A 13,908-nucleotide genomic window follows, 5' to 3' on the forward strand; every position below is an offset into this window, starting at 1 on the left:
AAGACTATTCTGGAATATAATACGAGGACTGAGTAAAAAGCGTTACACCCAAACCAATCTGGGAACTCGTCGGCTATCGCTCTGATGACGGATAAGCCTCTGGGGGCAAGCGGCTATAGAGTGATGCAGGAGTGAGTCCTAAAACCTGGAAATGAGTTAGCATTTCAGGACTTCCGGTTCCCTCGTCTCGAAGTCAATGTGTTTTTAGTTAGATGCCTGAAATAAGGTCTGTGGTTAACACAAGATTTTAATGTTTTGTTCTACAATATAAAATACATCAATAAATATCCACTGGTGAATTGTAGCTTTTATGTGTCTTAAAAAAGGCGGTTGAATACAAGTGGCTAAATGAGACGACTAAACGTCATCACGCCGACTCGTCCTCCTTTACAGCCTCGTTGTGTATACTCGCGCTCATGCGACCGTGGTGTAGTTAGTTTATAGCCTAACGTTACCTTTTTACTTCCGGTGATTGCATTTACACTTCAAAAATCATAAAAGTGGTGTTTATTTGTGAAGATTATCTTAAAGGTTTAAGTATCATAAACGTTTGTTTGTCACAGAGCTTATTTTCTGCAATAATCCAAAACCCAATGGAACAATCCCATTGGCTTTTTGTCGAGGGAACCCAGGGCGATGCTAACTTGCAAGACTTGCTTTTCTGTCCGCTGCTCATTGTTTACGGTCTGATTAGCAACCTGAGACGCCAGACTAGAGTTGAGAGACGACGTGTACGACCGAATTGTTTCACAAGTAGCCAGTTTACAAGCTAATTTTAAACCAATAAAAAGCTGAATCATCATCAGACGATAGTCGGTGGGTTCCCAGATTGCATTTCGGCCGATGCGTTCCACCTTTTATCATCCTCTCCACACGGACTGTTTACCTGCATTCAACCGAAGCCTGCTCAAACATGATCGGTCAATACTACTCGGACTATAAACGGAAACCAGAACGCTTCCTCCGATGCCAAAATCTTGTCCCGTTGCCTACAAGTTCTACATGTGAATGCAGAATCTGTTTATAGAAATTATAGCCAAACAGTTTCCTCTGAGCAGAAGCAGATTACACAACACAAATCAAGTCTGTGCAAAACAATCAGATTCGATTAGATCAGATTTTATATCTCACCTCCTCCTCCTACTGTTGGGTGTTACGTAATTGAAGCAATTAAGCGTACAGGTTTAGCCTGCAAAAAGCAGATCTATCTTGGGTTTGCAAGATACTCAGACAGCAGTGTAGGGTAAGATTTTATTTCTTACTTGGCAAGTTTCATCTCAATCTGCTGGCGGATTTCCTGGCGCTCCTGGTCGCTCCTGGCTGGGAAGATATTCCTGTCTTCCAGCTCCTGCTTGCTGGGTCTGTTTCGTAGTTTGACAGCCAGCAGCTCCTTCCTTAGCCTGCGAGGAAGTGTACCTGCAACCATTGCATACACGCAGCATTAACACAGGAAACTTTTTTATCATTCTTTGTAGACTCTTCGTAAAAATCAGTGTCTCTTTTCATTTTACTTTTCATATCTTAACTATGTAGATCTATATGAATCTCTCATCTATGTTTTTAAATCAAACCTCAAAACGCACTTTTATTCCTTGGCTTTTGGCTCGGCATTAGAGTTGACTATTTTAATCCTTTTTCCTTTCCTATTGGTTTTAACGCTTTCATTATTTTAATGTCCTGTTGGTTTTAAGTTGGTCTTAATGTTTTATTGTGTTGTTTTTATGTTTGTTATGTATAATTGTTCAGCATTTTGGTCAACTTTTGTTGTTTTTAAATATGCTTTATGAATAAATTTGGATTGGATCTACGTTCCAACCCTCACCTATATGGTCATGAGCTTTGGGTAGTGAACGAAAGAATGAGATCGCGGATACAAGCGGCAGAAATGAGTTTCCTTCGTAGGGTGGCTGGGCTCAGCCTTAGAGAGAGGGTGAGGAGCTCAGACATCCGGAGGGAGCTTGAGGTAGAGACGCTGCTCCTTAACAACTTCAACAACTTCAAAAACAACTTCAAATGTGTGAATGAAATGCTTCCCGCCTGCATTGTTAAATCATACTTTTAAGCTCTTGAACCCACCAGAGATGACGGAGTCATTCCACTCTTCCAAGTCGTTGGGGAGGCCTGAGGTGTTGGAGAAGCACTGGTCCAGCCGCATGTTCTCCTTATTCTCCTCCGCCTCCTTCTTGGGCCAGTTGGACCCTCCGCCTCCGACGCAGCCGATCCCAAAAGGCGACGAGCGCTGGTTCTCGGAGCTGCAGGAGCGAGAGAGCCGTCCGTCTGAACACCACAGCCTTGGGGGTGAGGCCTGCTCACACCCTTTATGCACACTGAGGGGGACACAGGAAGGGAGGGGGGGGAATATAGGGTTAATGTTGAGGATAAGGAATTTAAATATAGAATATTTTAAAGGTGTCATTCCACAAAGCAATGTGAAATTTTAACAAATGTATTGTCAGAAATGTTGTAGATTTGTGAGTAGTTACCAAATCCACCAGAGCCAGCATTAGCTTTAACACCAATAGGACCTAACAAAGCAACATGTTTGTTTTTCACAGTCTCAGTATGTCTGAGTGAAGATGCTTACTATAAACAGATGTACTTATGGGGTTCAACCTGAGGACTCACCTCTCCTGTCGGTTCTTGGAAGCGAAGGCTCTCTGCAGTTCCTCCATAATGCAGCTAGGGGGCATGGGAGGGTGCATCATATTGCCTATGTGTGGGGACCCTGAGGTGTTGGCTAGGTGCCCTCGTAGAGGCAGGGTCATCGAAACCATGCTTTCTGTGGCCCTGGGTGGAGGCTCCTTGGGGAGGTAGGAGTTGGGCAGGTGAGTGGGGAGCGACGCAGGGCCTGAATCTGAAAGGAAGGGATGAGCAGATAAACACTCATTAACACAATCTCTCTCTCGCTCTCTCTCTCTCTCTCTCTCTCTCTTGTTTTCTTTAATTTTCTCATCATCATATTCGTCTGCAGGCTCCTGGGGGGCTGGAGTTTATCTCACTGATACTGAGCTGAAGTTTGGGAAACACATTTACGTCTCTACTTGTGGGGAATTTAGACAGCCCAGTCCACTTGACTTGCACATCTGTTTATTATGAGAGGGAAATTGAAAATTGGCTCTACCTAGTCGATAAGTCTTCAACTTCAACTTTCAAACAAAGGTATCAGTACCAAATTTAGGATCTGTCAAACTTCACAATTGCCTGCCAGAGCAGCTTCAACATATCTTTGCATGTCATAGACTCAACACACCTCTAGAACTCTACCTGGAAGGATGAACACCATTCTCCCAAAAGATATTCCCTCATTTAGATGTTCAACAGTGGTGAAAAGTAACTAATAGGGCTGCCTCCGCCTGGTCATTTGGTCTTAGTCGCCTAAGATTTCTTTCGTTGATTAGTTGTTTTTTATGCTTTTTCATGCTGACTTATTTCCAAGAAACGTCTGAGCACATCTCTGATAAACACAAGATAGAAAGTGGTGCTTTTGTGTGATTCTTTGTGGAGAAACTCAGTTTAACAGATCTGTCGATTAAATCAACTAATCGAGTGTTAGTGTACTAAGAATTTCTTTGGTGGAGGACAGCACTTGTAATGCAACGTGTCCACCAGATCCGGTGAGGACACTAGAGGACGCACTGCTCCACTCAACTGGTCGTTCAAGCGGTGGCGTTCCCTATCTAGGAACGCACCTGATTGGTTCCTGGTTTTCTGCTCGTCGTTTCAAACAGGAAACAACACAGCGGCCTGCTCGTAAACTTCTAAACAATCCACCAAAATCTACTTCTGAAAACATTTTCTGAATCTTGTTTCACTTTAGAACTAGATCGCCTCGTTTGACAGCTCGGTCCAATTTTCGTGGGCCGGACGCGTCGAGGTGGACGGGCTCATTTGCATAAATTGGCGATTTTTCAAATACGGACCCCCTTCCAACTCGCCACAACAGCGTTGAGACGCCCTCCGTCACCGGATCTGGTGGAAACTGTGCTGTAACTAAGAACATTTAATCCAGTTCTGTGCTTAAGAGCCACTTAAAAGCGCCTCTAGTAAACCGGAGGTTCTGGGTTGAAATCCCAGCGTTGCATTAACTTTTATCTCCCCAAACGTCTCTTAGAATAAAACAGTGTCTAGTTTGGGTTCCTTGTCATGTTTCAGTTGTCAGCAGATCCACTAAAGATTGAATTCTCATCTAAACTGCTCAGGTGGTTTCATGTTTGAGGCCCAAAGAGGTCAAATCATCAAATTTTTCACCACAAAAAAACAAAGATTGGAGAAAAATCCCCAAAATGACCACAAATTTGTGTAGCAGAATTTAGGTTTTTCTTCGTCCCCTGTCCCCATCGATCATCTCACGACCCCTCAGAATAATCCTATATAAGATTGAAATGACCTTTTCTTTAACCTCACACAGCACTCACCGTCTCCAGCATTCAGCTGGGGCAACAGTTTCGGAGGTACTTGTGGTGGGGACGTTACCGGAGGAACCTCTTCCTCCGGTCTTTCTTCCATCTGCTCGCCCACGTCCTGCAGCCCCTCCGGTAAATCCCCGGCAGGGTGCACCTCCTCGCCTCCCTCGTCCTCCGGTAGTAGTGCATTCTCCTCCACCCGTTCACAGTCCTGAGGAGGGGCAGCTACTGGAGCACAATGAAATGATGAAGGGAAAAAAGCATTTAAAAATTGAGGTAACATTTTAGTTTTGTTGTAACATTTTGCAAAGCTGCACGGGTTCTACCAATGACATTTTCTAAGATGTCCAACTATACTGAAATGTTCTGTATTGTGCTGGTTTTGTACAGACAAATATGCATATTGTAGACCTGTTATGGCCTCTGATGAGAGTGAAGGCAAAGAACGATATTGGATTGTCTTTGCTGCCCTCTAATGGTCCATGTGTAGAGAATTGACTCACACAAATGTCTCCATTTTCATCAAGCAATATCTTTGTGGATTAGATCTATACAATTAATTCAAACGTTTACTTATGATACATACATACAGCACTAATTAAATTCCATCATAACATCAACAACCTGTTGTAAGACAACAGTAAATAATCAGATCAATCTTATACACTCTCATATTGATCTAAAGCTGAGGGAAAAGACACCCAGACACTTTACTAATCCATTTTCTCCCTCATCTGTTTTGCTTTTGCAGCTCCATAATGTCCATCGATTGATTGAGTCTGAGCATGGCGAGGGATCGTCCTTTACCTGGAGGGGGAAGCTCCTCGTCGGGACCGAGGTACTCCACGCTGCTGACCGTGAGGTTTTGGTTCAAAGATCCCCCGAATCCTCCGAGCAGGACGCCGCCGTCGGAGCAGCAGCCCTGGGTGGGGGAGCTCGGGTCGTGGCATAGAAGACTGCTGGATAATGCTACATCTGGGACAGGATAACAGGTATAAACAGAACTATGTTACATTCATATGAATTATCTCCAGTAATAGAAAGTCATTTCTAGAATTGTTGTACTGTTATCTCTTCTATTTCTCTCTTTTCAGACGGCTGATCTATGCAGTTACAATCATTTTGAGACCATCTTTGATCCTTGATGTGAGTATTGCCTGTTAAATTGTGTAGCAATGATCCAGCAGTTTAAACCAGTGTAATTAAGTTGGTTCTGAGGCCCTGGTTCCCAACCTGTGGGTCATGACCCCCACTAGGGGTCGCCAAAGCTTCACGAGGCTTTCTTGATTTTAAGGGGTGTAAGACAACTTTTTAAATGAATATACAGTTGGTGTAGCGACTACTAGCCTTTAAAAAGCCGCCAAGAGAGAGAGAGAAGTCGGCTCTTTACTGTGTGACTTGTTCTAAAAAGTCCAGATGCGTTTTTACTGTTTAGTAAATTAAATACACACGTTGGCTCTTACAGTAGGTCTATATCTCAGCATTTCATTCAGCTCTGTGAAGAAAACTAAATTGTTATTTTTAAAGTTTGGATTATTATTTAAAGATGTAAACTTAAAAAGCGTCATGGAAAAGAAAACACAGAATTTGTTAACAAACAAAAAAAAGCCTATGAAGTATGTACGATTGTTAAAAAATTAAAAGAATTACATATTACAGACGGATTTGTATTAAAAGTTCCTAAAAATAACAGGAAAATTCATCTCTGATGTAATATTAACAGGAAATAATCAGCTCAAAATTCATCCTCATTTTACACAAACTTCCTGCAGTTATTGAGTTCAATATTTGGGTTAATTATACAGTTTATCAGTTTGTTCTGTACCGTTATTGTTATGCATTGAATATAATATGAAATATAAATAAAATGTGACATAGTCAGGGGTCGTCAGTTTACCCAATGATAGGAGAGGGTTCCCTTAAGGAAAACCACTGGTTTGAGGATTAGTTTTCACCTTGTGCACAATGAGATATAAGTGAAAATACACCGTTTGTCTGAATAGATATAATGTAAATGAAAAATGAAAATACACGTATATAATGTGATGGGGGAATTAGCCCTTGAAAAGACTGAAAAGCACTGACACACACTGCAACAGACCTCTCTTGTGACCAACTGTCACCATTTCCCTTAAATGACATTCAGTCTTTATGTGTCCTTGGTTCAACAGCACTCTCCATTACAGCCAGAGCATCACATTTAGCCGTGTGTTCAGCAAATATAACTCCAGACACACTGTGTAGATACCTGCTGCTTTTTAAAAGCAAGCGCACAAGGTGACCAAGTGATCAGCTTTCAGCGGGAATGTATCACGACGATCTGCTCGTATCGTGTTATCGTTTTACAAAATTCAGTCGTTCAAATTAATGATTGAAAGAGAACTGTAATTAAATATTAGCTTGAGCTTGTGTCTCTCGTGTGTTAACCATATTTGAGTCACAGCGCTGAGCATACGATTTTCAGAAAAAATAAATACCAGGCAACATTTGACAAACACTGAAGGTTGTTTAAAAAAGTGTACTGATGCTCTGAAGGCGTTTCCAGAATACTCAAAAGACTCCTCCAACCAGCTGGATGAAAAAATATTCTGTTTGCTGCACAATAGATAAAATGAATAATATATACAGTATATATATTATAAAATATTATATAAAATATAAATCATAAAAAAATATAAATTATAAATTAAATGAATAAAAATAAATGATTATATAATAATCATATTCATATAAATACATTTATTTATATATATATGTATTTATTTATTTTTATTTATATATATATAGAAATATGAATTTATTTATTTATTAATTTTTATTTATATATTTTTCTATTTATATGTATATATATATTTATTTTTATTTAGATATATGTATATACAGTATATATTTTTTGTTTATATTTATATATATATATATATATATATATATATATATATATGTATATATATATATTTTTTTAATTATATATATATACATATATTTTGTATTAAACCTGTTTTCCCAACCAAACTTAAAGCATTTATGTAGTCCATGGGCCCAGACCCAAAATTTAACATACCGGTACTATCTGGGGGCAAATTCTAGTTGTGGCTTTTTAATTCTTATACATCCCTAGATTATGTTTTGATATGATAGATTTGCTGACTGGCAGTTTATTAGTGGTTATCACCTCTTAAAGTAATGGACCGCTGTCGGTCAATACCGGGAAAGAGCCTTCCCTGTAAATCATCTTTCTCTCATCATACACTCTCCCTGGGATGCGTCTGTCTGGACTACCGGCCACCCATAGATACTTATATATGTTATATGCTCCCAAGTGTTTGAAGTAACTGTTATCTAATACACAGGGACAGTTAAGCTACTTTTGGCAGATTTTCAGGTCCAAATCATTGCAATGTATTTTCGAATTCAGGATACTTTTTTCACAAATTATTTTTTTCCCTAATACTTTATTCAATTTGTATAGAGTCAAACTATATTGGTTTAAAGAGAAGGAAACACATTTGTGTTTATATTATATGAAGGTTTGGTCTAGTTTACATTTTGTGGGTATTAGTATGCCACGCCACAAGGGGGCAGTTAACATGTTGGTGATGGGTCATGCCACACAATCAGGTAATAAGCAGACACAGGTGGGTGGTCTCTGTGTTTTTTGGAGCGCTGGGGATGAAATGTTTTTTACCGTAAAACTAACACAATTAAACGACACAAAACAATAAGCTAGATTCCAAATATTGCACAAGTACTAACACAGATAAAGAAACTACAGTCTGCAATCAACAACCACAGCAAGCAACCAAGGATAAACTAAAGGTATGCACGTCAATAACACATAACAAGCGTTTCATTCACCACCATCAGCTATGGAATGTAACTCAGTACGTTTACTCAAGTATCTGTACTTAAGCACTATTTTGACATACTTGTACTTTACTTGACTATTTCCATTTTATGTTACTTCTATGTCACTACGTCGCAGAGGTACATATTGTACTTCCACTACATTTACTTGACTCTTAAAGTTACTTTTAAATGATCAGATTATATAATATGAGGAAGTTTTACTTTTCATACTTTAATCACATTTCGCTAATAAAACTTTTGTACTTTTCTCAAATAACATTTTGAATTCAAGACTTTTACTTGAAATGCAGTATTTTTTAGGTACGACGGAGTATTAGGGCCACATTAAGGGAAAAAAATTAAGCTGAGATTTTGAGAATAAAGTCGTAATATATTGTGAATAAAGTCATAATATTATAAAGTAGTAATTTTACGTGTTATTTTAGAGGGGAAATAGAGCAGCTGTGTGAAAACGAGGAACGTGGAGCATCTTGTGAAGTTAAACTTTAGTTTAGGTTTCATAAATAACCAAATCCTTCATCTTTTGTCACATCAGCACCACAACATCATCAGTATCAGGACCTTGAAAAGATTGTGCAAGAAACTGCGTTTATTCTGAAGAAAGAGCCACACGGACCTGATGGGGAAACTGGCTCTTTTGTGGAGGAGGAAATTACTTTTTTGTTGAAATATTATGACTTTATTTTCATTAAATTACGACTTTTTCCTCGTAATATGATTTTATTCTCGAAATCTCAGATTTCTTTCCCCCCTCAATGTGGCTCTAATACTCCGTCGTATTTAGGTGGTATTTCTACTTGTACTTAAGTACAAAAATCAGAGTACTTCTTCCACCACAGCCCACTGTGGCTATCGGTATCGGGGCCAATTAGTCACCACAATGAATCTTGAATGACAGTCTGCTGTCCAGCCAAATTCTTACGTATTTTGTATGACTCATCCAGAGTAATATGGGGTGCTAAGCCAACGATCTCTGTTTGATTGTTTCATCCTTCAAATGTGCACAATAATGTGCCGCGCAGCTTCAAGCAAGTAAAAATGTATAAAGCTCTCCTCTGGCGTCATTATAAATTGATGAGGACTGCCTTAATTCAAACAGTTGGAGCATGACTTGCCACATCTTTTCAACCCACACCCTCTCATTATCTCTTCCTAACTTGATTCATTAGAGGAGATGAAGAGAAAATGTGCATTTGAATGTGTGTGTGTGTGGATGTGAATCTGTGCCAGCCTCCACCCATCCAGCACTGTACCTGTGGAACTCTGCTTTAGCTTCTCGTTTTTCTTTTTCCTCCACTTCCAGGGCTTGAAGATGCGCCCCAGGGTGGCCAGCTTGCTGTTACGTCGGATGGGTGGAGTGTGGACCCCGGATACCAGGCAACCGGTCCTCAGCACCCTCTGCTGGTCCACCAGCTCTACTACAGTGTGACAGAAGAGAAGCCCAGAGGAGAGGTGTTGCAGGAGGATGAAATGGGGGTAAGGAAAGAGTGGGTTTGTTTGTCAGAAAAGGGCAAAGGGGAGAGGGAGTATGGAGGCAGGGACACAGATGAACACACAAAAAAATGTGCAAAAGTAGGTGAGAGGAGACAGAGAGAGAGAGAGAGAGAGAGAGAGAGAGAGAGAGGAAGGGAGAGAAACCAGATCACAATTAGTACGCTCACCTTACTGAATAAACCATGATGGAGTCCAAGTGCTGTGAACAGATTGAATTAGAGAGACTAATTTGATCGAGGCGCACTCCCTCACGGCTGTTACTTCCCTGCGAATCCCCTCCCTCCGAGCCATACGTCACGCATCAAAATAAATATCTCTCTCACAGTTCCAAAATTGGAGGGAACATGAGAGCACATACAGACAGTACCTCATAACACTACAAAAGATGCATTTCCCTGGAGACCAACAGGTGTGCCAGCCTCCCCGCTTTCCCAGAAACGGCATTAGACTCGGCTGCCTGGTAAAAAACAGGGCTGATTGTTTTTATTGTGCAGCTCCTCTGCTGCTACATGTTCTCTGTCCTACTGTAGCTCTCACAGGACACATGTCAGTGATTAGTCTTCTCAGGAGGAGCAAATATCTCTGCAATATGTTCCATAATGCCACAAATTGGGCAGAAAAAATGAGTTGGATGCAGTTTTTATAATTTCATCCCACAAAGCCATGATGATATGGGTGTGTTCATGTCTACTATGTTGTACCGGTATCAATATATACTGTGGTGTGAAAGTTGACGGTTATCATACCGTGTTCATTTGCTTATCTAAGGTATTGAAATAAACTGACATAAGTGTGTGTGTGTATGAGTTAAAGTACGGACAGGAGCAGTATATGTTCATTGATAATAATCATAGGACATAGGTTTAAAAGCTCACAGCTGATGTTTTCATTTAGTAGTTAATTTAACATGCTATAGTGCTGCTAACACGTAAACTAACATGCTTCATATGACATATAGGGATGTCAATCGATTCAAATATTTAATCGCGATTAACCGCAAAATAATCACACATTTTTTTATCTGTTCAAAATGTACCTTAAAGGGAGATTTGTCAAGTATTTAATACTCTTATTAACATGGGAGTGGGTAAATATGCTGCTTTATGCAAATGTATGTATATATTTATTATTGGAAATCAATTAACAACACAAAACAATGACAGATATTGTCCAGAAACCCTCACAGGTACTGCATTTAGCATAAAAAACATGCTCAAATCATAACATGGCAAACTGCAGCCCAACAGGCAACAACAGCTGTCAGTGTGTCAGTGTGCTGACTTGACTATGACTTGCCCCAAACTGCATGTGATGATCATAAAGTGGGCATGTCTGTAAAGGGGAGACTCGTGGGTACCCATAGAACCCATTTACATTCACACATCTGGAGGTCAGAGGTCAAGGGAACGCTTTGAAAATGGCCATGACAGTTTTTCCTCGCCAAAATTTAGCACAAGCTTGGAGCGTTATTTAACCTCCTTCTCGACAAGATAGTTATTATTCTGTTCTCATGCCTTTAAGAGTCATTGCAAGTGCTAACACTACTACTACTACTACTACCACTACTACTACTACTACTACTAATAATAATAATAGTGTAATATCGTGATTATATTTTATATTATATGAGATGGTAATCGTACAGTGTAAATCTCATGCTGTTACAACCCTACTATGTTGCTTATGTCTGAGGATGACTGAACCACATGTGGTCATGTTCATGTTATGTTTTGCATGCAGGAAAATAGTTATTATTTATTTTTCTAGTTCCCACAAAGTGCTTTCTGATCCTCCAGGGGTCCACATAAATTGATTTTAAAAATAAATAAATAAATAAAATACACAGCAACTTAAAAGCACACAGCAGGCCGTAACCAAATGTACTGTAAACATCGGAAAATAAAAATAAAACAACAATAAAAAATAAGACATATGAAAAAAAAGTGTTCGTAACTAAAACAAAACTACAATCTATGTAAGATTCAGCAGATTTAGCTTCATAAACAAACTATGATTCAGATAAAAGGAATGAAAACAAATGAAAGTACCAGTATGCAGCTGATCTATTACGATATTAATGCATCTGTAATATAGATGAGCTGTCCTCATCTACTGTGCACAGAGAGAGACCCTTTTCCTCTTTTTAAAGGACATTTCAGTGAATGATTGCTGGGACTGGTTTCATAAAGTGTGGCTCTACGGATCCATGTGTGAACATCGCTGCTGGGTCGCAGTCACAAAGAGAGCCAAGAAAGAGGAAATGAACAATAAATTCCATGTATTTGAGAGCTACATGCGTCACTGTGTCAAAAATGCAGCGATATCTGCCTTCAGGAGGCTGATATCTTTGTTCAAATATTCAGCTGAGGAGGAAGAGGCTAGGATTTGTGATGGGGAGGGGGGGAGGAAGGGATTGGGGAAGAGGGGGGGGGGGTGCAGAAGAGTGGCTCAGGGTGTGATGTTGAGTACAGTGATGGAGGGGGGAGGATACAGCTGACTCCTTTTCTTGATTTTTTTTTTTTTGCTTCTGCCCTGAAGCACATGGATAGGGAGTAGAAAGGATGGTGGTAGTGCTTGGGGGGAGGAGAGGAGAGCTTGTGGCTAAAGGAAAAGGAAGTGAGAAACAAGGACAGGAGAGGGAGAGGAAGAGGAGAGGAGGAAAGAAAAGGCAGTGGCGAAAGGAAAGAAGGGAGGGAGAAACAAGCAGATGAGAGGAAATCAAAGAAAATGAAAGGGCAAGTAAAGAAGAATAGATGAGATGAAAGGAGCTAATTTCCAGTTTGACCCCAAAAGTTCCTTGAAACAGGTCAGTTGACCATGCACACCCCCTCTCTCACCGTCATCATCATCACTGCTGTCACACAAGCAGCGTGGCAGACGCGGCGCCGCACGCCAAATCCAGGTCAAGCTTGAAGGAAACGCACCCAGTCGCGCAGAGAGAGAAAAAAAAAAAAGCTTAAGAGGAGAAGGAGAGGGGGGGGGGGGGGGGGGGGGGGGGGGGAGGAGGGGTAGAGGCGTTGTGTCTGTGAGAGAGAGGAAGAGAGAGAGAGGATGTGTGTGTGTGTGGAGAGAGAGAGAAGAGTAGGGGAGAGGAGGTGGGGTCAGGCCCGCTGCTGTTGCCATGGCGACCACATCCACATCCAGATGCTGCCGCAGCAGTGGGAGCCAGCGGGAGGAGCAAGTCGGTCTGTAGCTTAGAGGAGAGGAGGAGAGCAGAGAGAGGAGCCCCCCTGCACAGACACTGCCTGCCACATCTAAAGCCAGTGGCTGCACCCAGTGCATTGTGGGGTTTTGGGGGGTGAAGCCACATGGAGGGACGAGATCTGTCTGCGTTTTTTGAAAGAGGGAAGGAGATGGGAGGCGGGGGGAGGAGGAGGAGGAGAGAAAGGGGATTCCAGGGAGAAGCGGGCGAGAAGGAGGGATGGGAGGGGGCTGTTGCTATACGGAAGAGCTTGCAGGAGAGTCTGGGCTCGTCCAATCACGGAGCAGCTATTTATAATGCATATCAAGTAACTCTTCATTTTTCATAGAAGGGGTGGTTGTTCGGAGAAAATGACAGGAGCACAGGAATTAGGTGAAAAACACATGCATGCACATGGAGATTTCTTTTATCCGCCCGCATGTACTGAAATGTGTCAGATAAGCATGAATGCACTACATGTGGCGATGATGTGCGGTTCTAATTAATATGCTAATGCAAATAGGATTTATTAAATCCACGTGTCATGCTGATGCAGTAGACCAATAGCCGCTCGCTGTATTGCCCACAGTCCTCTGCACACACTGTAATTCCAATCAGGCGGTTGGCGTCACGGCTTTACACTAGTTAAGAGATTAAATTCCCAATAGAAAATGTCATAATTCATAAACGACCTCGGGAGTGCAGGCAAATATATAAACTTTGGATGCTACGCTCTATACTGCATTAGTGCAACTCCAAAAATGATTTAAGAGTGGAATAAAGTAGGCAATATGATAATGTGACTTGGCAAGAAACCTACATCAGAGTGTGTTAGTGAGCCACCAGGGACCACACCCCACTTAACCAGCTTGTCAGCACATTCAGGAGCAGAACTCCACTTCCCCTTCCCAAGTGCCCGTGGTGAGCAAACCAACAGTTCTATTAAAGGTCCCATATTGTAAA

The 13,908-nt window shown here is 41.0% G+C and overlaps 1 protein-coding gene across 3 annotated transcripts in view; it reads right to left on the bottom strand.

Moving 5' to 3' along the window:
• Nucleotides 1-13,908, bottom strand: part of phactr3a (phosphatase and actin regulator 3a) — a 51,652-nt gene that overhangs the window by 8,291 nt on the left and 29,453 nt on the right. For 2 of the 3 annotated variants that reach the window (XM_074645156.1, XM_074645154.1), the window contains exons 2-7: nucleotides 9,524-9,688; nucleotides 5,211-5,378; nucleotides 4,416-4,631; nucleotides 2,626-2,854; nucleotides 2,077-2,327; nucleotides 1,263-1,416 (exon numbers count right to left, since the gene is read on the bottom strand). In XM_074645156.1, the coding sequence (XP_074501257.1) occupies nucleotides 1,263-1,416; nucleotides 2,077-2,327; nucleotides 2,626-2,854; nucleotides 4,416-4,631; nucleotides 5,211-5,378; nucleotides 9,524-9,688 (1,183 nt within the window). The remainder of the gene's footprint in view (nucleotides 1-1,262; nucleotides 1,417-2,076; nucleotides 2,328-2,625; nucleotides 2,855-4,415; nucleotides 4,632-5,210; nucleotides 5,379-9,523; nucleotides 9,689-13,908) is intronic. The other variant, XM_074645155.1, reaches the window with a different exon arrangement.

Source organism: Sebastes fasciatus, chromosome 8 (assembly GCF_043250625.1).
Source record: "Sebastes fasciatus isolate fSebFas1 chromosome 8, fSebFas1.pri, whole genome shotgun sequence".
Classification (NCBI taxonomy): domain Eukaryota; kingdom Metazoa; phylum Chordata; class Actinopteri; order Perciformes; family Sebastidae; genus Sebastes; species Sebastes fasciatus.